The sequence below is a fragment of the Salarias fasciatus genome, chromosome 7, assembly GCF_902148845.1.
Source record: "Salarias fasciatus chromosome 7, fSalaFa1.1, whole genome shotgun sequence".
Taxonomy (NCBI): domain Eukaryota; kingdom Metazoa; phylum Chordata; class Actinopteri; order Blenniiformes; family Blenniidae; genus Salarias; species Salarias fasciatus.
Window position 1 is genome coordinate 25,312,128 of NC_043751.1, and position 27,181 is coordinate 25,339,308.

The 27,181-nt window shown below is 45.2% G+C and overlaps 1 protein-coding gene across 1 annotated transcript in view; it reads right to left on the reverse strand.

Annotated features, from left to right (window-relative positions):
* Nucleotides 1-27,181, reverse strand: part of b4galnt4a (beta-1,4-N-acetyl-galactosaminyl transferase 4a) — a 143,502-nt gene that overhangs the window by 45,928 nt on the left and 70,393 nt on the right. The window contains exons 3-6 of the mRNA XM_030095527.1: nt 18,925-19,023; nt 11,103-11,198; nt 9,773-9,863; nt 7,702-7,802 (exon numbers count right to left, since the gene is read on the reverse strand). Of these exons, the coding sequence (XP_029951387.1) occupies nt 7,702-7,802; nt 9,773-9,863; nt 11,103-11,198; nt 18,925-19,023 (387 nt within the window). The remainder of the gene's footprint in view (nt 1-7,701; nt 7,803-9,772; nt 9,864-11,102; nt 11,199-18,924; nt 19,024-27,181) is intronic.

Here is a 27,181-nt window from a genome sequence, read left to right on the forward strand (position 1 = left end):
CGGAGTGTGAGGGGAGGGAATGCGAGCAATAACAGCGCAGAAGTCAGAACACATTGCTTGAATATTTCGTGCACGAGGCTAAAAACATCAGGCACACATCCTCACACATTCCAGTGGTGGAATTACTGCGTCAGCTAGCAGGGGGGGGAGGGGGGCTCATCGACTCATTTTTACATCAGACAAAAAAAAGTATTGGTCAATTTAGAAAGGTGTTGCAAGATGTTGGTTATGAGAGCAATGAAGAATAATTGGGAAAACAAGTTAATGTGCCCCCGATCAACAGGGAGCGTCAATCAGGAGGCCGGTTCTGATGGACGGAGGGAGCAAACAGATGAGAACTAATGACTATAAAGAGACAGAAAATGAGAAAGAGGGATTCCCTGCCAATACCAACTGTAAGAAGCCAGCTCATCTGAGCTCCTGGGGCTCCTGTTTTAGCTCCGTGGTCGAATCGCTGCCCATTCATTTCCTCAGCAAGCCAACAGAACTAATTAGGGCCCCTGCTGCTGCTGATCCATAATGAAAGAATAAAGCTAAGATCACAGTGGGCAGGCCTTTAATTGTTTTTGCTGGCCACACTTCTGGGTCCGGAACTGGTCAGGAAGCGTTGTGACGGATCAGACGAGCTTTTCAGCTGATCCTCACACACACACAAACACACACACACACACACACACACACACACACACACACATATATGACACTATACAATGGCACATGTTAATGCGTGTGTTGGCATGACAAGAGAGCGTCGACGAGAAGAGAAAAAACACATCAAAGCGGAACAGTTATATCTGAGCCAAAACCTCTGAAAGTGTGTGTGTGTGCGTGTGTGTGTGTGAGGCCGTTTGGCCGGAGACGCGGCGGACACAATGTGTGCTTTCACTGCGAAGCCCACGGCATGCTGCTGTCGGAGTACATTTCCACACCGGCAGTATCCTCAAACACTCCTCCTTCAGCAGACACAGAGGTTACCTGCATTACAAAAGTCTAATATTTAACCATCCGTCTTCTTTACCTCCTTATCCGAATACATGTTTGAATGGGACTGAGTGTCAGAGTCTTCCAAACTGCTGCTGTTCTTTCTGATGTTTGGGATAATTCACAGATGATCGTCAGTCCCACACGCCTCCTGTTCTGACTGCGCATCCATTTTCATTAGGAAAAGTAGAAGAGGTGGAAACGGTGCAGAAAAGTTCTGGGGAAACTATTAAAACTGAACTCAATCACTCCTGTCACGAAGGGAACAAATGAGCTTTTCTTTGTTGTCTCGCAGAGGATAACTTTTGAAAAACTGTTTGTTTTTGCAAAACATTCCGCAATTAGTTACGGAAACGACGTGAATGTCAACATAAAGTCAGTTTAAATGATTCTTTCAGAGCGAAATGTCCACAAATCTCCTCCAGTAACTGCCGCATCTTGCAGCCGTTTGCATGCATGTTTTTCCAAACGGCCCCTGACAGCACGGCTTTGAGGCCAACGCTAGTTTTCTAGCTTTCACGGCAGCATCAGCGACATCTCAGCTCCAGTCTGGCCGTTGTGTTAAAAGATAAACGTGTCAGAAAGCGGATGTTTTCTCGGTCTTTCCCTGGACCAGAATGAAGCCTCTTGCGGCCGGTTTAGGCCCACCGGCTTATGTTTGACACCCCGGGTTCATATACGTTATTATCTATACTCCATTTATTTTCATTTTTAATGTGCATCCGAGGCTGCTCAGTGAAGGCGCATTATCTCAGGCTGATGCATCCGTCACAACACTCCCACACACATTCTGGATTCAGCTATGAAGTAACCTTCAGTGAAATTCAAATCACGCTCACAAATCTGGGTTTAATGAATTAGGTTCCCTCAGCACAACTTTTAAAGTCTGTTTTAAATTGATGGAAAGCTGGGGGGGGGGGGGGGAACGACAGAGAATAAACAGAGATGTTAAGATATAATAAGCTGGTGTCAAAAAAAAGTCTCCAGTTCCAAAGTGCCTATATGCTTTTACTCCCCGTCTTTCAGGGTCTCTCCTCCAGGAGCTGTTGTTTACCAGATTAAGAAACACACGAGAGGCAGTAAAGTCAAGTGCTGAATTCAGTCAATATTTCTGTTTAAAAAAACTCTAAAACTTACAACACAAGCCGAAACATTGTCATTCATATGTTCTGAAGTGAAACAAAACTGAATGTTTAAACCCCCCCCCCACCCAAAAAAAAAAGCAAGCTCTCACTTCGTTCATCTTCTCCCGCATGTGCAGAAGAATGATTCACTGCAGCCGAGGGTCCATGTGCTCATTGCGGTTAATGTTTAGAGCAGATTCTGCATCGTGTGGTTTTATTACAAACCGAACAACATTTTCAGTTTCTGATGTTTTCGTGTAAACGGACGTCATTTTCAAAACGTTGCTGTGTAAACGCCAAACAATTCTGAAAAAAAAAAAAAAACAAAACCCAAACACGATGCCTTTTCACTTCAAACACCGTCGTGTAAATTGTCGGGCTTTAAAGTCGTTCTCTACTCGCTTTTCTTTGTCAGACACTTAATGCAAAGAGAAACTCCCATCAAAGGTTTCACTACAAGGACAGAACATACAAAACGTCTGAACTCTCCAGCAAAAGCAGCAGCTGCTCTCAAAGGTACAGTGCAGGTATAGTAACACACACACACACACACACACACACACACACACACACACACACACACACACACACACACACACATGTTTTCGCACTGTCGCATGAGTCACTGCATAGTGAGAGCAGAAGGTAAATCAGAAGACAGGCAGCCAGGGAGTCATGAGGCGCACACACACACACACACACACACACACACACACACACACACACACACACACACACACACACACACACACACACACACACACACACACACACACAGGGTCGTACTTTCCTTTTTACCTCAAAAGTATCTTCTGAAAAATAAACCAGGGAATTCACAGATCGAATTTCTTAAACTCAAAGAGAAGAACCCAGACATGCACCAGCCTTGGTTTAATACAAATTCCCTCTATTTTATTCTCGCACATATACACACACAGGAACACACACACACACACACTGGGCTCACATCTCGGTACCTTGAGAAAACTCATTTCAGATGGCCACTGGCGCTGAAACGCTGGAAAGTGAAATACAAAACATGGTCGGGAGATAAAAGAAATATGAGTGCACAGCTATAGAGACATTAGTTCTCCTTCTATCAATGTCTTCTCTTCAACTCACTCCTTTTTCTCTCCATATATGAGGAGAGAAGAAATGAGGAAAGCACTGACCTCTCCTGTAACTGTAGAGAGCTGCTGTATTTCTATTATTTCAATCTTTCGCTTTGAGGTTTCAACCGCTACGACCCACCAGCCTATCAGCTGTAATAACGGTTAATAAAACATACGCTACATATGACATGAAACACACATTAACCCACTTCTAAGCACTGAAACTATATGTGTGGCTTTTCCAGCTCCAATCAGAGGATCTGCACCCGCTGACGGTGAGTCGTCATAGTAAGAAATGCTCTGAGTGGAGGAGCTCACTCGTTACTAATATCATTAATTACGGCTGCATGTCACTGAGGCGTTCCACGTTTAAAGGCCAAGCGAGTCGTCAGCGATGTCCTTACTTCGTCTGGAGCATTTTAAAGCCTGAACTAAAGCCATTAGTTAGGGCGGCTCCTGCTTTTAGTCGGTTGGTTTCTATCTGTTTACTCTAATGTAAGAAGATCTCATTTGAGGAATCCTGATAAAAAAAAAGGAGAATCAGTGCATTTGAAGCAAACAGGTGGAAAACAGATCCAAATTATAGGAGGAATAGAGTCTGACTGCGACACTCTTGCCTTTGCCTTTGACGACTCGGATCAGTTTCACTGGAATGATTACAGAAGAAACAGGCGGCCGACGGACCTCCGGACTCTCCGGACAGGCCAGTCCTGTCTGAACGGGGCCTGAGCCGCTCACGCTGCTCAGACTGAGCTGTGATTTTCAAAACGTTGCCGTGTCAACCGGGTCTTCGTGCTCCGGCCCCCCTGCAGACCGGAGCTGGTTGTTTTGGAAAGATGCCCGTCTCCGGGTAAAACCGTCAGCAGAGGCAGACGCCTCCGGTTTACAGAGCGACACCATTTCAAAACAGACGTCTATCTCATCTCGCTGCCGACAGCTGCACACAGCTGTGTGTGTGTGTCTGTGTGTGTTTGTGCCTCCGCTCTGCGATCGGTGTCTGCCACCGACACGGCGTCTGAGAACAAGCAGCCATTGTGGCTGTTGAGTCTCAGTTATTGATTTCACCTTGTCGACCCACTTTCCTCGGCGTCTGCCGGCATGCGATATCCTCTCCGTGTTTGTGCTTTGAACTCCACAGAACAGGTAACGGACGGGGTGTGTGTGACATGAGAAGCATTCTGTAGCGACAGCAGCCGACACGCGGCTCTTCGCGGCGCGTTTTCCGCAGCGCCGGGCGGGTCCCGGTCTGGTTCTGTGGGAAAGCTCTGCTGGAGCTCTCTGGACGCTGCGATTGAAGGGAAATCTCATTACAGATTAGCGAGTGGGCCAAAGAAAATATGATTAACGCCGAGGCAGGACAATGGCTGATCCTCGCTCACTCCGAGTCCATTTGGGGAACGCACAGATAATCTCCCAGCTGGAAGTTCTTATTACGGCGCGCCGCTCGTCGGCCACGCCAACAAACTGACCACAGAGTGAAGAACCCGGCTTCACTTCCTTCCTGCATGAGAACCGCGATCGCAGTTGAACTTTCCTCGGCTCCCCCGAGCTGACGTCACCTTTTCATTAGGGAGTCCTGCTGGGAGATATCAGTCACACTCCGCACATCATTTGAACGCTAACCACAGAACGCTGACAGGGGTCTCCATGGAGACGCCACGGCGCTTCACTTTTTTGTCGCATCACTGTTAAATGTCTCATGGCAGCGCATCCCATTTATAGCCGGTTCACTATTCAGGGTGACACCGCTGTGACAGCTGGCAGAAAGTAACCATCCTTCACAATAATACGTCTATTCCTGGCGCGGTGAGTCAGGTCGCGAACGGAGCTGCAGGAATTAGAACCGAACCCGAGCGCTACCATGAGCGCGGATGAGAAAACCACACAACACACAGACGCAAGTAAACACTTCATTCACTGTTTCACATATTTTTCCTTGAGCAGAATTTAACAGAGATAGTGTCGGAATATTGAAGAATAAATCCAAAACCTTCACAAACACACAAAAATCTCAGTGCGTTTCGTTTTTAGAACACGTTTACCTTTTTTTATTTTTTTTTTTACACTGAAGTCCTGGAAAAATGTCCCAATTCTGATGAAACCTTTCGGTGACAACATGAGAAGATGACTCTCAGGCTAATGCTAGTTTGCTAGTTTTCATCACTGATATCTCAGCTTGGATCTCATCAATTTGCTTGGCAGCCTTGTAGGCCAGATTGGAGCCTCTTGCGGCCCGGTTTTGGCCCACTGACCTTATGTTTGACACCCCTGGTGTAGCTGAAAGTCTTTGGTTTAGTTTTGATCAACACCTTTGAGTATTAAACGTGTGTGTGTGTGTGTGTGTACTTGTACTTTCTCACAGCTATGGGTCTTGAATGCACGCCTTGCAGGAAGGCTGCTTTTCAGATTAGCAGCGCCGCAGCACGTTAGCCGCTTAGACTGTGCACTAGTGATGAGCGAGGGCACGAGTACATGTCTTATATAAAACTAACTCACAAAAAGAAATAAAAAAAAAAAGAAAAAGAAATCAGGTCACCTTTGAAAAGTTGTGAGGTGTGTTTCTCTCTCTGAGCTCAGACAGGTGAGACTTGCATACTGAAGGGATGGAGTGAAGATCCTGATTTTTATCCGTGTAACACGATGTATCTTTGAAGACGAGCGAGGCCTGTCTGTCAGCCGGTGACAGGAGCAGCGATCCCGCCGAACGGCGCGGCCCGTCTGCCGTTACCTCCATGATATTTCCCCGCCGCTAAATGTCACATCAATATTCGCTGCCGGCTAATTAATCTTAGCTCCAGTGGAAGCGGGTGACATCTCACACCCTGGCGGAATACAGATGGCACCGGGGCCGGACCTTTTGCTCTCAACACACATTTTCTCGGTGCGGCACTAACACTCGATGCACTGCCCCCCCCCCCACCTTCCTAAATCTTTTAGAGGGTTTCAACCAGGAAACTTTATTAGGGAAGGCAGTGGCACTGACTTTTATTCAATTGCGGGCAGAGGGTACTTCAAGGATAGGTGGAAACGGAAAACGATTTTTCACAGGGTGTTCTGCAGGAGGATTTAGGTCTCTGGTATTCTGACCTGCGTGTTGGAGGTGAGTGATTGTCCGGGTGTTAGGATAGTGACGCGAGGTGAGCCGGCGATTACTGAGAGACCAGCAAGGTCAGACCGCTGGCTGCCCCCCCGGGCGGCTCCGAGGTTGAGCCCGGGCAGAATAAAAAGCTCAGACTGTTGACTGGTCAGGACCCGATGCACTCCGCGCAGCAGCCGTGTCAGCATCGATGTCGGCTCGCAGTAATATCGGTCAAGCGGCTTTTAACCCCGGCGATCACATCAATAACTGCACGTGCAGCGGTGTGGGATGCTACCTTGCGTCCCGTCTGTCTTTGCTGTGAATCCACTGGATCAGTGATTCCCAACTTTTTCCCACCTTGTTGGAGTTTCAGACTTTTATTCATCCGTTTTGTTTTTAACCACAAAAGAAGCATTCAGCACTAATTGTTTTCTTTGTTTCCATGAAGCCATATTCTAAGTACACTATTGTTTTTCTTGTAGACTGATTCTTCTTTCTCTTTAGCCTGACGCGCTGCCATTTTTTTCCTCGCGTAAACGCTGAAAATGATTAGTTTTGCGACATAAATGAATTAAATGAAAAGTGAACTATTTTCAAGACATTAAATGTACAATAAGTAAGAAACTTGGTATAAAAACAATAAAAATCATTCCCATTTTTCACCTGTCATTGAAGACACATTCCTTTAAACAACCTGTCGCCTCCATCAGTAAATGTCTTGATGAAGTTTTTTCTTTCAAAATGAGAGTTCCGGGACGGAACGTCGGTGGGCGGGGCTAAACCGTCACACTTCCTGGTTCCAGAGACATTCACAGGTGTTGTTCCTGAGGTTGCCAAATAAGCAGCGCAGCATTCCGAATTTTATGACCGCGCTGTCGGCCGACCGACCGTGCACATGCGACGAAGTTCGTGCGTGCGCACCACCGGCCACCACTGTGCACCTGAACTGTCTAAACTCACTGAAAGTCTCCAAAACTGACCTTTGCATCGTTGTCCATGGAGGATGAGGGGGAGAAGGGAAGAAATTCTCAGAAATTTGTAAAAAAAAACAAAAACATCCACCACGCTTTCTTTGGGAATCATTGCATAAGACCTGCTCGCACGTCTCACGTCATGTCACATGATAAATCCATGATTATTAAAGTTTGGCTTTTTGTCACAGATAATCCTTTCCAACAGGTATGTTGTTTTTGCAGTTTGAATCATGACATGGAGAGGACTGGAACTATTTGGGCGGACATGTGATTCAGACTCTTTCTGCTTGTTGCTAAGCGATTTGAGTGCTAACCAGGGACAGCAGTCATGATGTTGAAAGTGTGAATACCGAGACCCCGTCGGTTTTTAAGCACAGTGGCTTCCTGTGTGATTCAGATGTTACACAAGACTGCAGCTCGGCCTTCCTTACCTGTCCCACGTAGACCAGCAGCCTGGCGTTGAGAGGACTCTCATCGGGACTCAGCCAGAACTCGGAGTTGTCATCCGACGATACCGAGAACTGGAAATCACCTGCAGGGGGGGAAAAAAAAAAAAAAAAACAAGATGAAAGTCCGTGGAGGTGGATAGGAATGATCTCAGATAAGCATAATCGCAGTACTTTCAGGCTGGACATGACCTCATAAACCTCTTAGGGTTTGAAATGAAGCTAAAGTGCTGATGCCCGGATCGCCTCCGGCAGCGGTCCGAGATGTGGCTGACTGCAGCTTCCTCACCAATTTCAAATAACTATGGAAACGGACATGAGTAGAGAACCCAGTTTTAAGAGAGCTGCACGTGCAGCGGGTTTTTCATGCGAAGTTTCCAGCAACCATTGAAATTCGGACCTTGAAAAACCTCCCTTTACCTTCAGATATAAACCTGTTTTCAATCCAGCGATCAAGGAGCCTTTTCACATCGTCTCGCTTTTATAGTAGCTATAGAAAGGAAATATATTCATTCTGTCACTTTAAATGATAAAAAGCTTATTAAACTGAATGCATGTTGCCACTGTCATGGTCAACCAGTCGTCGCTGTGCAGAAACGGATGACAACTCTCTCTTTTGAATGCCAGACACTCGGCACGGCGTTCCCCGTGACACAGCGTACGTCGCATCGAATCTGTATTCAAACATTTAAAAATGACGATGATTAGAGTATAACACAACCTCAACGCACCCGAGTAACATTTTATATCAGAAATATGAGAAAAATATGAGATTAAATCAGACTAATTTAGCATTTTCACTTTTAATTTCTATGTTGCATTCATGACTAATTTGAAAAATCGTAAACGTCCAACTTCCAGGTCTCTCTGCAGCTTCTAAGTTCCACATATATGAATTAAAAAAAGAAAAAAAAGACATCTTTTCTGAGTTTCACTCTTGGTGCGTAAGAACATTTAATTTTCTTTCAATCCTTGTTTTCGCTCTCCTGATGATTTATGTCCGCCGACCACAGAAAATCTTTAACCCTCAAACAACCCCACAACGGCTGAAGATGAAGTCAGACTTCATCCGTTGAAGAACGGGGTCTGCAGTGTTCAGCGATGAAAGAGTGCAGGACGAAAACACACCGACACGCCATTAAATGTTAATATTCGTTTTCTCGACGCCGCTCGAGCAAAAATGTCTTTTACTGCTGCCAGTGTGTTCTTAAAAATAAACGTGCATCGTCAGACATTAATATTTATGCCTTGTGTGGATTACAATCGCGGCTCTGCTCTTTATTTAGCCGCGGCGGCGGCGAACGGTGGAGCTGAAGCTCCACTGATGTCTTTTCACACTTAACGTGCACGTGCACGTGCACTTCACTCAGACTGAACATCCTCCGTTTGGTTGTAATTAACCTCAAATTTAACTTTTCCCATCATGAGGTCGCCTGGGCTCACAGTTTGGTGGAAGGTTAACTGCATTTATTTCTGATTTTGCTGTAAAAACGTGTAAACAGTGAATATTGGAATTAATATCATGTAAAGAAACGCTCGCACCAAATCGCACCGATTTTGAACTGAATGTTCGACATTATTTCGGTAAATTGAGGGATTATTCACATTTCCAGTGCACTGGTATGGAGGAGAATCTAAATGATGGATGATAAAGGCGAAGGGAGCTTGTTAGAGGCGGCGCTGCGGCTCTGAGGATGGCTTGACCTTTGAGCGGCCAGCTGGAGAGCGCCGTTCCACCGGCAGACGCTACACCAGGGATTAAAACCAACGGTGGGCCTCCTCTAATTAATAACTTCATATTCTGCAATTTGTGCGAGGGCACTTGGGCATTAAGGCTTTCCGGTTGCCGTGGCAACTGGACCAGGCCGAAGAGAGGAGATTCTGCTGCGAGATTTTCAGCTTTCAGCCCTAATAAAAACACGAGCGCACGAGATATCAGCGGCTCGGAAGGGCCTGGATTAAGAGCGATGTGGAAACGGCCTCCTCTAATAAAGGACACGTGTTCCGAGGCCCTCGGCCGGCAGCGGGGGACTCGGTAATGACCGGGGTTAGTTACCGTCTCTGTAAGGGTGGAGGAAGCCAAATATTCTCAGGCCGTAGTTCTTCCACTTTGGAGCCACCGCCAGCTTTTTCACTGTGGTTCTGGTCTGGAGAGAGAAGCAAAAAGGAATTCTGTTAATTATGTCACAAAACTATTGAGTTTCAGTGCATTATTAGTTTAAAGACATCAAAAGCAATGCTTTGCTGTGCCACGCGGCTGAGCAGCGGTCAGCACTTTAACCTCACAACGAGAAGGTCATGCGTTCAAACACAAGCTGGCCCTTTTACCCTCTGGGCGCTCTGGCTTCCTCCCAGTCCCAAAAACATGTGTGTGAGGTCAGCTGGTGTGAATGTGAGTGTGTGTCCGTCTCTGTGATGGACTGGAGAACTTTCCAGGGTGTGTCCAGGGATCGGCTCCGGGACTCTGCGGCTCGGCACAGGATGGATGGAGAAATGACGTTTTTATTTTTAACCCCCAAACGCCTGAATTTATTTACAATATATGTGTGGTCTTGCTTTGAAAATACTACATTAAATGTAGGTTGTAATTTGTCAAATTAATTCATTTGTAAAGCATCTTTTTTTTTGTGAAAAAGTACTGAAGCGACACCAAACGCCCCGAGACGGAGTGTGAACCCCAAACACTTTCTCCTCAGAGAGCAGGAACTCATAGAAACTATAACTCACTGATTCACTGTGTTCTGAGGTTCTTTTGGTCTCCAGAAAAAGGTTTTGGACTCACTGCTGTTGAGCACAGTGGGTTAATTAAAGCCGACGTCCAGATGGAAAATTCACAAACTACTCTGCAGATTCAACTGACTTCATTCAGTTTGGCTCAAAGATTCATTGTCTCATTGATTTGGTATCGTTTTTTAATAAGTCCCTCAAATCTTCCAACTCAGATTGATTTCATGGCGGCCCGTGGAAGCACATAACGATAATAGCTCAGCAGTCTATTATTTACCAACATCATCACATAATTAGTTCCCTCTGCGGCGTCTGGAGTCGCTCTCAGCTCCAAAGCTTCGTATCGTGTGGCAGGACTGAGATGACGACTCTTCACTGAAAAGCTGCTCGTCAGTGAAAATGGGGAAATACTTGAGTCAGTTTCACAGTCTGTAATGCTGATTTGCATATATTGAAAAACCCGACAGGCCAAAGCTGATAAAATCTACTGAGGACTCTTCTGGACGACAGTCTTTCTCACTTGGGTTGATAAATCAATGGCTACAACTAAAAAGCCCGTCGTCTGAAGCCTGGAACCGATTTCAAACATTACTCAAAGTGTGCAGAGGAGAAGGTGTCAAAGCCATCAGTGGAAGGAAGCAGTTCAGTCAAATACTTACATGAGGGTAAAGAGGAAAGTGCAGGTTCTTTCTGAGCTGAGCGACCGACGAGCCGCACCAGTCCTCAAACACGTGGAGGTTCGCCTGGCCCTTAAACTGTCAACACACAGAGAGAAACACGGGTTAACACACACCATTTAAACACACCACAACCAAGTTTTCCCCCTGGATGATCAGCAAACCGCACCAGCAACCTTAAACATGCTTCATATGAACACACATGGCTTCATGTGAGGCGTGACAGCGGCCCGGCGGGCGGCGAAGTTCAATGCTGACACTGATGCAGTGTTTTCAGCATCACGCAGCAGAAAGCAGAAGGAAAGCAAGCGTCTATTAGCTGCTCGCCGCATCAGAGGGGGTCAAACATGAGGTGTGTGGGCCAAATCTGGCCTGCAAGAGGCTCCAATCCGGCCCAACAAACAATCGAGTTAATTTCACAACTTCCACACTGACTTTTTTTAATCAAATTTCTTAAGAGTAGCCAACAGAACATGACAGTGAGGCGCGAGCTGAGACGCACACACTCCGCTGCACAACAGAAAAGGACGTCAAAGTTTAAACCTAAAGGTTATTTTGGCACCATTTTACCAGTTTGGCCCACTCAGGATGAATTTGGACTGTATGCGACCCCTGAACTTAAACGTCTGACCCCTCTGCCGTCTCCTGAAAAGCCGTCGTCTTGACAGCGATTCTGTCCGCATTTAAGAGAGAAAGACGTCAACAGAGGGTGCCGCACGCCGACATTCAAACAGATGGCCTGACCTGAGGCGCTCCTTGCCGGTTCCCTGCCGGCTCGGTGCGGTCAGCTGAGAGCCGCGCACGCCGACAGCGGCACGGCAATTACAGCTCATGAATTAAACATGAGAGGTCTCTGTTTTGAAAACATGTCACTCCTGAACGGCGTGATTCCACTTCAACCATTTCCTGTTTTTGTTTTGTTTTTTTTTCTGATTTGACGGCATCGAGCTGACAGGTAAAGAGACGGGGATTTGAGAGGTTGCTGGAGTCCAACAGGGGGGAAGCAGGGAGAGAGAGAGAGAGAGAGGGAGAGGGAGAGAGAGAGAGAGAGAGAGAGAGAGAGAGAGAGAGAGAGAGAGAGAGAGAGAGAGAGAGAATAAGCACAGAGAGGTTTGGAGGATTTAGCAGGAGGGACTCGTCCCTGTGTAAATATGCCTTATGTAAAGCTTTTAATAGATTTCCTGTGGGTTTTAAAAAGCGAACCTTTTTCGGGTCTGGCCCTCTCCTCACCCCTCCTCTTGTCAAAAAGCAATAAAGGGGCAGCTTTAAAATTCTCTAATTATTCTCTCTTTCTCACACACACACACACACACAGATCCCTGTGCAGCTCTGCAGAGACCACACGCTGTACGGCCGGCTTTCTGCTGGGGGGCACTTGTGTAATTGGCTCTATTTTGTGGGTGACAGCAAAGAGAGAGCTCTGTCACTGCTCCGGCCCTAACAGGATGCTGGATATGGACCCGGGGCTTCTTCAAACCCCCTCCCTCCCTCCTGCTTTAAACCCACCCATATGTTAACCCTTAGCTTCCCCGGCTCTGCTAAACTGTCGGTGTTTCACTTCAGTTAAGCTGTTTCCTCTCCTTCTCCCCTCGCTCCGTGCCTAATATTGTCTTATTTCCTGCCTCCCTGTTCCTCCATCCCTGTTTGTTCGCTGTCAGTTTCTACTTTTCCCTCCTAATCTTGGCTTTTTCCTGAGCTGTCAGCTGTCACTCTGACATGCGGCTTACCGCCGTATCATTTTTTATGTCCCCGTTCTCGCTCCGTGTTTTGGGATAAACATGGAATAAAAGTGGCGTCGTGATGGGAGTTTTGCACGCATGAAGTTTTTCCTGATTTAGTCCGTAAATAATTCATTAAAAATGTTTTCCGGCAGCTCGTTTATTAATTTTTTTTTTAAATGACAGGAGTTTATTTCCTCGGCGACTGAGTAGGAAAGAAGAGACATTTCTTTGTCTTTTCGAGAGAAAATGCAGAGTTTTAAAAACCAAACCCAGCTCTGGACTTTCAGCTCTAATCCGTGTGCGTGAGCGTGCCGGTTCTGTTTAACTTGCTGTTTGAGAGCTGAGGCAGCAGTGACCGGTCCGACGTGGCTAATTGCTGAGACCTGCAGGCACTTCAGAGCAGCTCAGTGAAAAAACTTTTTTTTTTTTTTTTTTTTTTAAATGTTGTAATGCTGAGACTTGTGCTGATGTGGACCTTTTAACGCACTTCTCCCCCCCGTGCATGTCTTGAATTGATAAACACTGCCCTACTTCTGTAAATCTGCCGCACCATGAGGAGCGCCCAGAAAGCAAGGGGAGAATATATTGTGCAGAAAAACTACAAAGCATCATAAAGGATGCTATACTCTGGCTTTGTTGGGTTTTCCCTCCTGTATTAGTGAACATGAAAGATTTTTGTAAGCTGTAGCTCACCGGCAGGCTCACACAGAGGATAAAACACTGCAGTAATAACCTTTAAATTTAAACTACAGCGTTTTTCTTAGTGTAGGAGATGAAAATGTGTAAAGTTTCACGAAACCAAACAATTTCTATTGAATTGAGGGCCAGTTTTGGCCCACAGGCCTTATGTTTGACAGCCCTGCGTTAGGCTGTTGTGACAAAATGCTACGTATTGATCATGGATGGGATTGACCGTGAACATGGAGCCAGTGACTGTTAAGTACTGCTTTGGGTTGCAGCTCTCAGTATGGATGCATGTTCATCTATATCTATAGCTCCATCTGCATCCATATGCATTGATGCATGCAGACAAGCACAGTCTATTTTTGACTAATGGCACACATCGTATCGATGAAAACACCCAGGCGACATAGAAAAACATTCAATCGGATCTCAGAGGATTTTTTTTTAGAAATCTGCGTTTAACTCGCAAGTGTTACCGAGTAACAAATGGAAATAATTTAGCAGCTACTGCGGCTAAGAGTCTCTCTGGAAGAGGGTGTAAAGCTATGATGACTTCAGAAGCACACTGTGGAATATTAATAAGGTTAAAAAAAATAAAAAGACCCCCAAAGGTAAGAAGATTGAAACTATTTCTAATAAGAGCTGGTTACAGCTCTGTCCATGAGTTCTCGTCTCACAGCAGCTTAAGAAATTCATGTCGACCTTGACAGCTTTGTTCTATCGAGCTTAATCAAAAACTCTTGAATATAAATAAAGATAAAGATGGCTTTTCTACCCCCTGAAGCTCTGAGGTTGTAAGATCAAGTAAGACAAAAGCTTTTGACATCATGATGAGCGCTACAAAAAGCCTTCAGATCGGGACAATCTGCCCTTTTCACGGCGTTTTCGAGTGAAAACACGAAACCTGTGTGGCGTTTTTTAGTGTCGAGGAAAAGCTCGAATCCACAGCTGAAACCTTAGCATTGAGGTCTGATCTGTTCCTGCTAGAAACACTTTCTGGTGTCAAAAAGAAGGTTCAAGAGATCAACAAACAACTATAACCAGGAGCTCTCTTTGCACTTTTCTTGCCAAAATTATGCAAAATAACGATCAGCTAATTCAAGTCCTGTGCAAACACAGTTTCGTAGCAACAGAACATCCAGCTCCTTTAAGGGTTGACACAGAGATGAGCTCCAAATGCTTTCTGCGAGGCAGAGGAAAAAAATAGATCGAAAACACAAGCGGAGGAGATGAACAGGTGTGGAGGAATAAAGGTATGTAAATAAACACCTAAATGTCAAAGACACTGAAGAGAGAAAAGCCACACATGCCTATCTTCCTCCTCAGACTGCACGTTTCCTCCGCATTTCTGAAAGCTTGTCTGAGCATATCTCCGCTCCCGCTTCCATCTGGTCGCACGATCAATCAGAGCACAAATCAAGGCTCTTTCTCTCCGGCTTCCTCCTCCAGGAGCCGAGATCTCCCTCTCCCGAAAATCTGGTGCAGCCTTCTGCGTTGCTGCTGGCAGCCGGGCGCCGACAAATGGCCGCTCAGCGCCGCCGCTGACGAGCCGTCGCACCAACTGACACTGTAAATCCCCCATTGGATAAGAAAAGTGAGACATGATGTTCCTGGCGAAGGCCCGCTGGGGTTTAGAAGATAGCGCTGTGCCTGCTTTCCCCGCGGCATGAAGTGGAGGAAACAGGTTTAAAACTCACTGTTGATAACATGATGCGGTTATTATCAATTATTATCAATTGGCTTCAAACGTGTTCTACATTTCCCCCTCTGCAATAATCAATAACCACATTTTATACATACAGTAATGATTTTCTAGTTGATGTATTTTATGAAATCAATGATCGTCTTTCTGTCATGTCTATTTCTGCTCTTCAGTTACTTAGGAAAGACATTAAAGTGACAGAATGAGAAAAAGTAAAAGGAGCTTTTCAAAGGTGCAGACAATAGAGAAGAGAAATGAGAACAGCTGGCTCCGTTCAGTGGGGGAACAGGTTCATGTGATCTACATTCCACAATAATCAGCCGCTGTAATGAGGGTGTGTGTCATCTGCCATCTGTCCGACGATTACGTATCTTGTGTAGATGTAAGACGAGGGGGACGGGTATGGATACGTCAAACAGAATGAGATTGAGGGTTAACGTGTTCTCATCTCCTGTCGCTCACCTGCCCGGCGCTAATCAGAGAAATCACACGCATGAATACCATCGGGCCGCGGCTCAGGGAGGAGAGGAGCCTCGCAGGTCGGCCCTCCGTCCTCGCCTCCCGTCACCGGGGCGCGAGGCTCGGACGGTCGCAGATCTCGTTTCCTCCAGCGGCCTCGCCGCGGCGTGTGTTTGTGAGCGAGCGAGCGAAAAGACAGCTGTGAACGCCGCTCCCTCATGAGTCACGCGTCTGTGTTGTGCCACAATATTCTCCTCACTGGTAAATAATGGGCTGTCCAAACCCGCTCCACCAAAAGTACAATTACATATTTGATTCACTCGTTTGGCTCGCAGGCTGCCAACCCCTCCACGTGTCCCTCCGCCCCACGAGAAAGAACACGGCGAGATCCGAAACCGGGTTTAACGCATTTAATGCAGTAAAGCATCGGGGATTATGATTTCATTCATGTGAAATCTGTCCTCTAGAAAGCTTCAATATCTACCGAGGAGGAAAAAAAACTGTGTTTATATCAAAGCAGACAATAATTTAAGTGTCACTAATCCCTCGAACCATCATTTCCTTTCTGCTCTTGACTCAATGAAGTTGTTTAATATGCTCAGATTCTCTTGTCCCCGGTTTTCTGCTCGACTTAAAAATGGAGAAAAATGCAAAAAGATGCATTTTCGTATAAACGGGGCCTAAATCTGCTGCAAAAAAAACCACAGGTCAGAGAGGATAAAGCACACGCACTCCTTCTGTTAGTGCTCTACATTTTTGTGCATACGTTTCAGGAGTGCTTGTGCACGTCCGTGCGACCTCTGCCCGTCTGTGGCGGCTGACATATGGCGCCGCTCTGCCGCTGCCAGTCCCGGTCCGGCGGTGCCAACTCAGCGGGCCGTCAGACCTCCGATCCTCTGGCCGCACACCAAGAAAACAAGTTAATGTTGGTAATTAGGACAGAGAGCTGGTGGAGAAGAGAAAGGGCTGCTGTGCTCCGCCATTTCCCACAAGCCTGCCCGAGGCGCCGTTTGCACTGCAGCGTTTCAGGTGAAAACGAAACGTTTTGGGTAAGCGTGACTAAAACATCCATCGCTCCGACAACCGTCAACGGACACTCGGAAAACAAACATGTCGTAAAGTATCTCCGAATCATCCTGCAGAGAGAGCATCCACAATGAAATGCCTCGCTGTGATCGAACCTTGAAATCCATTTTGCATTTGTGTAATTAGTTCACACACATCGAGAGACTGTTTGGCGACGGTCCTGGATCGGCTGCTTCAAATCAATGTGACTTGTCATTTTCTTAGTAGGAGTGTTGTGAATTATGCCAACCTGTCGCCTGCGTTCAGACGCAGGCTCCTCAATTCTGGCAACGGATGTTTTTCTATGCAGCAATAAAAGAGAAACTATATGAGGAAATCACCAACATGGGGTATCGTACAAATAAGAACTATTTATATGAGAAATAAATGGGAGTGATAATATTGTATTTAAAAGGACTGATGTGCTCTACATGTGATTACAGGAAAATCTATTCTAGCATCAGGCCCATGGGTGTAATGCTTTTCACACAGATGCATTACAAAAAAATGTTACTTTTATGCATTAATTCATTCCAGAAACACAGTATTAGTAAAAAGAATGACAAATAAAGTTTCTGCACAACAGTATTACTGAGCTTGACTCATTTTAGCTAAACATGAATACAGTTAAATCAGAACGATCGTCAAAATTGAAGGAAAAAATCACATTTCATTTAGATAAAAAGTTGTTTCTCTACTTTTTCTCTTCATTTGTTTAAAAAAGATCAATGCTTTCTTTGAAACTATTTACTTGGCAGTTTGGTGGACCTGATTGGAGCCTTTTGCAGACCAGTTTTGGGAAGCAGGCCTTATGTTTGACACTCTTGACATTTTCATGCATTACTAGATTTTTTTTTGGACCAAGTGACATAAATCTGTCAGTATTTAAGAGTCTTTGCATTCAGCTCCTCTTAAAAAAAAGTTACATTTCTAATGTTAAATGTCGTGTTTTTCTTCAACAGATTCACAAAAATCACACAAAACAAAACATGCAAGCCTGAAAAATATGCGTTGACCTCAGTGAGGTAATCAATACCTGCCGTTACCTGATGGAACATTTCAGCGTAACGGCTATAGGGTGAGATAAAAACGACCAGGCTTCAAAGTTCTATATGCAGCCTAATGGATTTTCACACCGCGTTGCTGTTAGTGGGCATTAAAAAAAGAAGCGGGTTAAGTTGAGAGCTTCTGGCTCTGGAGGCTCCGCTGGAAGAAAAACCGCAGGTAGTGAAACACGATCAGACCCACAATGTGTTCAGCACTTCTGGAAAAGCTTCCCTGTGCAAAAGATTACATGCGTAATGCTTTGTAGGAACAGCGAGAAATCCGAGTATAAAGACGGAGAATCCTGTAAAACTGAGTCTTGTTTTCAGTGCAGTCAAACGCGTGTGCTTTAAATAAAAAAAGGAAAAAAAAAAAAGAACCGTCTCACCTTGGAGACCTGCACACTCGGTAGCTAAAGGTTAGTGCTCGTACTTCTCTACTCTGTGGTTTTCTGCAGGTGGCAGGACCCTAATAAATCATATTTCTAGATTAGCCTTCAGACTCACACACACACACACACACACACGCACACATCTTTAATTAAAGTCTGCTGCACAGGTTAGAGATCTGGAGCTGCTGTCCTTATCACTAATCCGCGGCTTTAATTGCCCCGTCTGCAGCTCCTTTTGTCGGAAGCCACATCCGTAAGTGAGCTGAAAAATTAGGGTGAATCACCATCAACTTGTAATCTTCACTCATAGCTGCCTTTAAATGTAACCCGCTAATGGTTTTGGATGAAATATTATCGTCCTCACACAATAATTTATCATAATACCCCACAAGGTTGTTCTTTCCGTGAAGGTGGCGGAAAAAAAAAAAAAAAAACAGTCGGGATCCCTGTTTGACCTCGAATATTAGCTGCTCTTAAAAGGACAACTGGAGGAAAATGAGAGTGAGACATCTGCAGCCAAATTATGTTTCTCAAAAGTGTCATTAATAAAACCATTTAGGAGGGAATTAATCACTGATGCATGTTGCTGTGTGTGTGGACGGCCTCGCCGGCTTTAATAGATTAATCACAGCAAACGGAAAAGCGACGGCGGGACCATAATGAAATGATCTGGGCCAAAATACGGAGGCAGGAACTTTAAATGAGGGCGATTAAAGTGGCAGCGGAGACGTGGATTACCTCTGGTTTCCATGGTAACTTCTTGTGGTTCTGGTTGAGGAACTTGCGGACGTGGGCGTGGTCTCTGCCGTCAGAACCTCCCGCGATTGGCTCGTCGTCCTGAAGAAAAGCAGAAGCAACGGGATTTATTCAAAAACGTGTCACCGCGAAGGAAAAACCTCTGGAGCGATGACAAATGAAAGTCAGCGGCTCCGGGCTGAAATTATCCATCCATCTACGCTCGCCAGCGAGAATCCATCCATCCATCAATGACATAATCTGACTCCTCTCTATAAACAGCACACTGGAAGAATGAGGCCGAGAGAAGCGAGCAGATGACTGACAACACAGGCCGGGACGGAAGCTTGAGACTTATTATCAACCCATTCATTCATACTCGAGTTCATTTTAGAATAAACTATAATCGAGTTGTTTTAAACCAACATACTTTCTACATTTGCTTGAGTATAATTCTGAAGAAGAAAACACACTTTTAATCAGTTAGTTTTAGGATTAAAGTGTCTTTACTTTGATGAGAAGATATTAAAATATTGTTATTATTTGACGCTATTACTATTTTTGGTCTTAATTAAACATTCATTCAATCTGGAAGGAACTGAAGGATTTTCAAATCATTCTTGTTTTGCAGTTCGTGTCACAGCTGCCTCAAATTTTCTGCATCATGAATTAAAGAAAGAAAAAGAAACTCTGGTTGGTTTTCCTGAAGGACTGCGTGGAATTTTCCCTCCATCATTTACTCCTGATCCAGCGCTTGATTTTCCGGAGTTCCAGCAAACCCGAACCCGTTCACACGACAAAGTTTTTTAGTGCTATCGCTCCAATTTTAGCATTCATACGGCAAGGTATCGAAAACGATGTACTTTTGCACAGACAACAATGTGTTTTTTTATGTTATGCGCATAGTGGGCGCTGTTTTCCTTTTAATGAAAAGCATTTTCCGAGTCCGAGCACCCAAAAACTCAACGCAGGTCTTCAGTTTCCACTGGCGGAGGTGTTGTTTCCTCTGCAGGCGGTCTCCACGCTCGCCCTGATCGGGGATTCAGCCCTGAGCTGCAGCCGGAGCCCCGCGGAGCTCCTTCTCTGCGGTCCGCTAAGAGGCACGCTCATGTTAATGCCGCGGTGTGACGGTCAGGACGGAGCGGAGCAGAGAGCGAGCCGCTCCCGGCCGGCCATCAGCGGATAAAAGCCTCCCAGAGGGGGAGGCGAGCCGGAGAGCCGCCGGAGTGAAGCGGCAAAGCATCCTCCATTTAGCAGCGTGTCAAAGGAGGCGCGCCTCCGCCGAGACAAGCTGGAGAGGTTTCCGGCACCTCTGCGGAGAAGGTACCAGAGTTTGAGAAAGATTTAAGGGAGGAAAAATGAATTTTTAGAGTGGAGGAGGCAAAGAGACAGCTCCGTCGAATGCCAAGCCTTTGATTACTTTTTTAACTTCCTAGGGAGAAAGATGAAGGAGGGCAGGGGAGGTAATGATGAAGAAATGTGACAACAGCCTCCTCTCCTGTCTGCCACCAGAGGAGCGTAAACCACAAACACACACACACACACACACACACACACACACACACACACACACACACACACACACACACACGAATAACACAACATTCATTTTGCATCAGCTGGAGGCTCATACAAAACAAAGACAGCCGAAAAATAACAAAAAGAAAAAAAGTGTGACGGGACTCAGTGGTCAGTGGAAAAAAACACGCGCACACACACACACACACACACACACACACACACACACACACACTCACACACACACACACACAAAGCTCAGATGAATTGCGAGTTGTTTGAAATGGGAGAAACTTGATTCTTTTTTCCTGCGGCAGAATTACACTTTCTGACACGCTGGCTGTAAAGCTTCCACGCTGTGGCACCTCGGACGGTGTGGCTGCTTCATGGCTCTTCATCAATGCGATGTCATGTTGGAAATGTGAGCTAATTAACAGCTTCTCACTATTCAATCTTTCATCAAGTCACAATCTTTTTTTTATTCCTGCGCTCGGACGATTTAACTGACTCATCTTTAATGTTAACCACCTCTCCATCATTTTACATTTTGACCTATTTCCACAATGCAGTGGATGTAAAAGACTTTTTTTTTTTTTCGAGCGTTTAAATCATTCATAAGGCCTGCAGCTCACTCACTGCTTCACAGCGCTCCTTTCTTTTCCGAGGTGTTGTTTTTCTTGTCATTCAAAGCGCGAAGCTCGCCGTTGTGTTGTGATGTCTGCTGGTAAAGTTTGGATTCGGGACCGGCTCCGTGACACTGTGAGCCCGCTGCGAGCAAACCCGAGAGCCAAGAGCCTTTTGTTCCTGACAAACACGGGCCCTGCCAGCCATTCAGCTCTCGCTGCTGGAGCAGGTTTAACGACAGTTTGAACGATGATTAAAGCTTATCAATGGAGATAGAGGGAAGAAAGTCTTCCGGAGCTGGAATTTAGACCCCATTTACATAACCGCGTTTCAAGTGAAAAACAGCCCAATTTAATCTTGAGTGGGTCAGACAGGTAGAACAGTGCCTTAATAACCTTTAAATTTAAACTCTAAAGTTTTACTTTTCTTGTGATGCAGAATATATGCAGTGAAAATGTCTAGACTTTCACAAAAAAAAACCAAACAGTCCCTTCCAAAAATGAAAACAACCTCAACATAGATCCAGTTTTAATGATACTTTCTGGTGTAAAATACAACCTTCTATAGCTGTTGCATTGTTGCCATGTCTGTTTATAAGGAAACAGCAGAGAACGAAGTAAAGAGACAAGATTTTACTTATAATGTGTTACCTTGAAAGAACAAAGTTTAATTCACCACAACTTTGGACTGTAATCCACACGCTTCTATAAAATGCCGCCGGAGCTTGATCATATCCTGCTTATTGACGCAACACGAAAAGATACACTTAACTCCTTGACCCAAGGTCGCGCTGCATCCTTCATCGCTTTCTTCCTTCTACACTGACTTCCCACTTCAACACGACGGTTGTCATTACTTCCACAGCACGCTACAATTACCTGACGCCCTCTGCGAGACTCATTATTTGAGAGTTACAATCTCTAACTCATAGGCAGTCGCTGTTTTTTTTCCTGGCACGGGGCCTGGAACTGCGTTATCATGTTTTACTGATAATTAAAGTTGATGCAAGCCGGGGCCTGTCGGGGAGCGTTATATATTAAACATTGCATCGAGGCGAACCGGAGAATATCAATCACGCTGATGAGGCTGCCTATTTATCATATGTTTACTATGGCATTTACCTTTTCTGACTTTTACTCAAACAGAATGACAGATGATCTATTCAGCCGTGCACATTCATCCGCCGTGGGAACAATGCGTCAAAGGCGTTAGAGATGACGCGGAGGACGAGTTATTAATTGCGGCTAAACTTGAAGGCTGGTTTACACGACGGCGCTTTAAAGTGAAAAAAGACGCGGAGAACAAACGCCAAAGCACAAAGACGTCAACATCGTCGATGTGTGTGTTTGCATTTGCCGTAAAATAAACTGTGACGTTGTTATCGTTTTAATTGACAGACCGGTGTGTTATTTGCCACCTGGATGGTTGCCGTGGCAACCTCGTCTGTCAACTTAGAACGATTTGAAGTACTAATGGAAGCCTTTTATAGCATTTTAAGGATCAGTCTCCACGGCAACGGAGGTCTGAGCCACTGGAAACACAACTTTTTGAATAAGGGTCCCAACAAGGTGGAGCTTCCTCAAGACATCCCAACTCCGTCTCCGTGGAAACGGCCAGAAATGCAACAGCAGTCCAACTTCATCGTCTGCCCATAAGAATATCCATGAACTTGCTATTGTTCATGTTTATGGTATATTTTTCTCTGCTTACGTGTGTGTGTGTGGTTTCATTGCCAAAACCAAAATTCTAGCTACAACATTTTCGTGAAAACGGACATCGTTTTCAAAACGTTGCAGTGCAAACGCAAACCTTTTCTGCAACATTAAAAAAAAAAAAAAAAAAAGTATTTTCAGTTGAATCGTGCAAACGGAGCCTGAGCTGTTTTAGATATGATCGTGCATGGCTGAGTTGTTAACCTCCAAAGGATTGAGTGACAGGTTTCCTGCCTGTAAAGTGAGATTTCTCTCCTTCCCAGGCCAGAAGTCTGCAGCACCTCGGAGTGGAGAGTGCTGTTTCCTTGCAGACTGCTGTTTAAACGGATGACCTTGCTGATCTTAGCCCTGGGAAACAGCTGGTAGCAGTGTCCCAGAATAACAATGAGGCCAATTAGACCGCTTTATTAACCAGGAACAAGCACCGGGTGTGTCAAATAGAGAGGATCCAGAAGGAGGCTGACCAATCTCTGATTGCATTTCTACCCATCAAGAAAAACCTCTCACCATCGACAACGGGGATACAATAAAGATAGAAAAAAATAACCTAGAATCACTTTTATTTTCAACTGCAGCAGTGGCGAACAATGTGATAATAAACCCGACTCGTCAACAGCGGTTCCTGACTTCCAAATATTCATTGCTCAGTCGTATATGCAACGGCGTCGGAGGAGATACCTGGTTGACATTTACTGTGGCGATGACTAATCCTCTCATGATTCATCACCAAAAAGCTGCAATGTTTCCCACTGTCATCTCCGTATTGTGGCGCGACGGCGATGCTACAAAAGCCCAGGAGGCGTCGTGCTGAGCGTCACGCCGTTTCGGATGAGGATTAGACGGCACGTCGCCGCTGACCAGACGCACCTCGTTCGCGTGGCAGGACGGCGCCGCTGTAATGCAACAGTCTGAGAGCGAAGAATGATATCAGAACACCGGAGCGGGCTGAAATGAAGGCAAATACAAAACAAGAGACAAACAATAAGCAGCGCAAAACAAGACAAATGAACAGTGACAAACACAAAATAGAGGAAACATGACTGGTGGTGCAATGAGGAGGAAACCGAGTGACGGATGGCCGTCTACAGTCTAAACACCTCTCTGCTGAAACAAACACGCCGCTGTCTATTTGGTTTAAGAGCAGCACCGCGAAGCGCTGTGAAGGATTACACACTCAGCAGCTCCACGGATCTGGATGGGAACTGACTTGATTTCCATTTACAGCTCTCAGGATACATATAAGCCTTCCCCCCCCCCCCCCCCCCCCCCCCCCCCCCCCCCCGAGCCGCAGTTTTACACGACGGCGGCGGTGAACAACAGAGAACCAACAATGTGACCCGAGATCTTCTCCAACCAGCGACGTCTCACCCGGTGTTACCGAGAGAGAGAGAGAGCGTGAGGACAGACTGTGAAAAGGGAACTGGAACCCCTCAAACACACCTGGGGAACCATTAAGCAGCTGGCAGGGAGCAGAGTGACTGAGTGACCGACTCACAAACCAATCGCCTGTAAATTCCTGAGCTGCTTTAATTCAAATTAACAAGTAAAAATTAAACATCTCTTGGCCCAAGGGATGCGTTAAGCTGACACTTCTACACTGCAGTTGGAACAAAGTGAGCAAATCGTCTTTTAAAAGGTAAAAAAAAAAAAAAGTACTAGTTCTCTCAGTGCTGCATAATGATTCTTAATTACAAACTAAGTAATTAAGTACCACAAAACCAGATGTATTGCTAAGGAATGATGCTGTGATGTGCATACTGGCATCCAAATGTCTTTAAGTAATAATAGCATCAACACAGGCGACGATAAAGAAAGCTTTAATTTGGAAAGAACAGCAGTTGGACAAGCAGACAGATTATGTGGTCCATTTTAATTCCACTATTCGATACCTGGGAGGACAATTATGGCGCCTCAACGCGGGGAGGTATTGCAGAAAATGACTGAATCACTGCTACGAGGGTCTAGTGAGGGTTTAAAAGCATGCTTTTGCTTGGTGCTTGAGAGGGAGCACTCCCATCCTCACTGTGATTATTTGAAAGGCCTTCAGCGTGACACACTCGTGACCTTTCAGTGCCCGGCACACACTCGGCACACACTCGGCACAGCAGCACAAGGTTTACAACCGCAGTGCGGTGGCTGAGGTGCTCGATGTGCTCCTATATAAAGGTAACATTTTCAAGGTAACATGCAAGACTTTGGTAGTACTTTAGGCTTCGGTTTACACAACACGGCGGTTGGAGCCACTGAAATGCAACTTTTCGAGAACGGCTTTCAAGGTGGAACTTGTTCAAAATGCGGTGCAGCGCTGTTGGCTGCTGTTACGATGTTTAAAGCACAATAAATTATCACCAACAGAGACATGGCTGCCTTCAATCAAACTCACTGGGTTTACTCCACAGGTGTTTCGAGCAATTTGTCCCCGCAAGGCAGTTAATTTTCTTATCATGTGAGATCATTTGGTGGATTCGGTAATGAGCTCGTCGTTCTCTAAAGTTGCAGAGCCGCTCCATCAAAGCCAGCCGCTCTGATTTACTGCATTTCTGTTAGCGGCACATCAGCAAACACCGCTGGAATCTGAAATGTAATTTTTGCCCGCAGACTGCCATATGTTGGTTATTATGTAGCTGCTCGAGGCGTTAGTTAATGAATCGGATCGTCCTGGGAGCCACCTCACTGATCTTACATCAGTACTCATGAGCGCTGAGAGGTTGAATAAATCTGCACCCTGATCTCACAATCATCCGTTCGAGTCCATTTCAATAAAGAAAGCAGCTTTTGGGAACTCCAATACCTTTACAACCAAATCCCCGCTCCCTTTTAACAAGGCAGCCGGAATAGAAATCGGACCAAACGCACTCAGTTAAACTATTGCAGAACAAATCCCAACCAAAAGAACGAATGAGTGCAACTATTTCTGTCTCGCCGCTTGCATTATTCATGTAAGAAATTACATGCCGGTCAATGGAACAACAGTTGAAGGGCTGAGCGAGAAAGAGAGGGAGAAAAATGGAACATAAATAAAGGACGGCTGCAGTCGATAATAGGAGTGATAGAGTCAGGAGCTCCAATTCATTGGTTGGAAGATTAATGGCGCAGAGATGAGTACAGCCGGGAGACAATGAGACACACAGGAGGAGGAGGAGCAGCAAGAGGGAGGCGAGGAGAGAGATGGACGGATGGCTGGAAGAAAAACTGCAGACAGCCGAGAGAGCGAATAAAGAGGACACGCTATTGATATTCTGCACGAGCACTTACAGACCGGTGATTATGTTGCGAGGATGATTAGCATGTTTGGGCATGCATGAATTAGTGCCAGAGACCTGAAAGCGTGGATCCGCGGAGAACGCACCCATGCGTTCATGTTTTCATACAAACATCATTGAGTGAACACAGATCAATACAGGCAGCTCTGAAGAATCAGAGGAAACTCACAAGACTGAAACTGTTTACGGGGAATCGCTTCAGCTGCGACACGAGCAACAGAGTTTACAGTTTGAAACCTTCCGACGGAGGATTTTCTTTTTCCAAGATTGCTGCCAAACAGAAATGGCAAGAAGCAGAGCATCGATTTAAATGATCTCTGTTATGTTTTGCATTTTCTGGTTTGCTCATCTAGATTTGTTCATTTAATATTGGTGAGATTGCTTCTGTCGACTAACAAATCCGCCAGCTTCAATTTTGAGAGGAATGACTTTCCTAGAGTCCAAATACAAAGAATTCTGGTCAGATATTATTTAAATTGGAACAATAAGTGAGATCCTTTGGCCAAATGTGAAATGCATTTCACAAAAAAAAAAGGGCAGACATTCTCGCAGATGGATATTTAGAGGAACAACGAGATGTTTTGAATCTAATAATGTTGGTGCTTAAAAGATTGTTTCACATTTAAGCTGTAGTATAATGTTTATTCGAGAAATTGCTGTTTAAAGCTTGTTAAAAAAAAAAGCAGCTTATTTATCATAAAATGCACATTTAAAGTATTCAAATAGGAGGAAAAGAGAAACATTGTTTTGTATTTTTATTGGAGATTTGTCCAACTTCTCTGCATCTAAAGTTCACCTGAAGTGGATGGCAGCTGTAGAAATCCTGCTTCCATTAATGTGAATGCAATCTCTTTTGATAATTGTTTGAAGAAAGGAGTTTGCATTTACTTAAAGTGGTACAGAGAAAGCGGAGCAACTTCACCCTTTTTATGCAGCAGAAAGCTTCCAACATTTGCATTGCAATTAAAATGTGCTTTCACTAAAGCCTCAGGAAAACACTGGAGCGACAATTAGCGCCTTTAAACATTAAATATTCAACATACAGGGATCTTGATTAAGACACGCGTCAGATTGGCTGAAGAGGTCCAATGATTAGAAATAAACAGGAGAAGCGGAGGAAAGAGAAAAATCCAGCATCTGAGG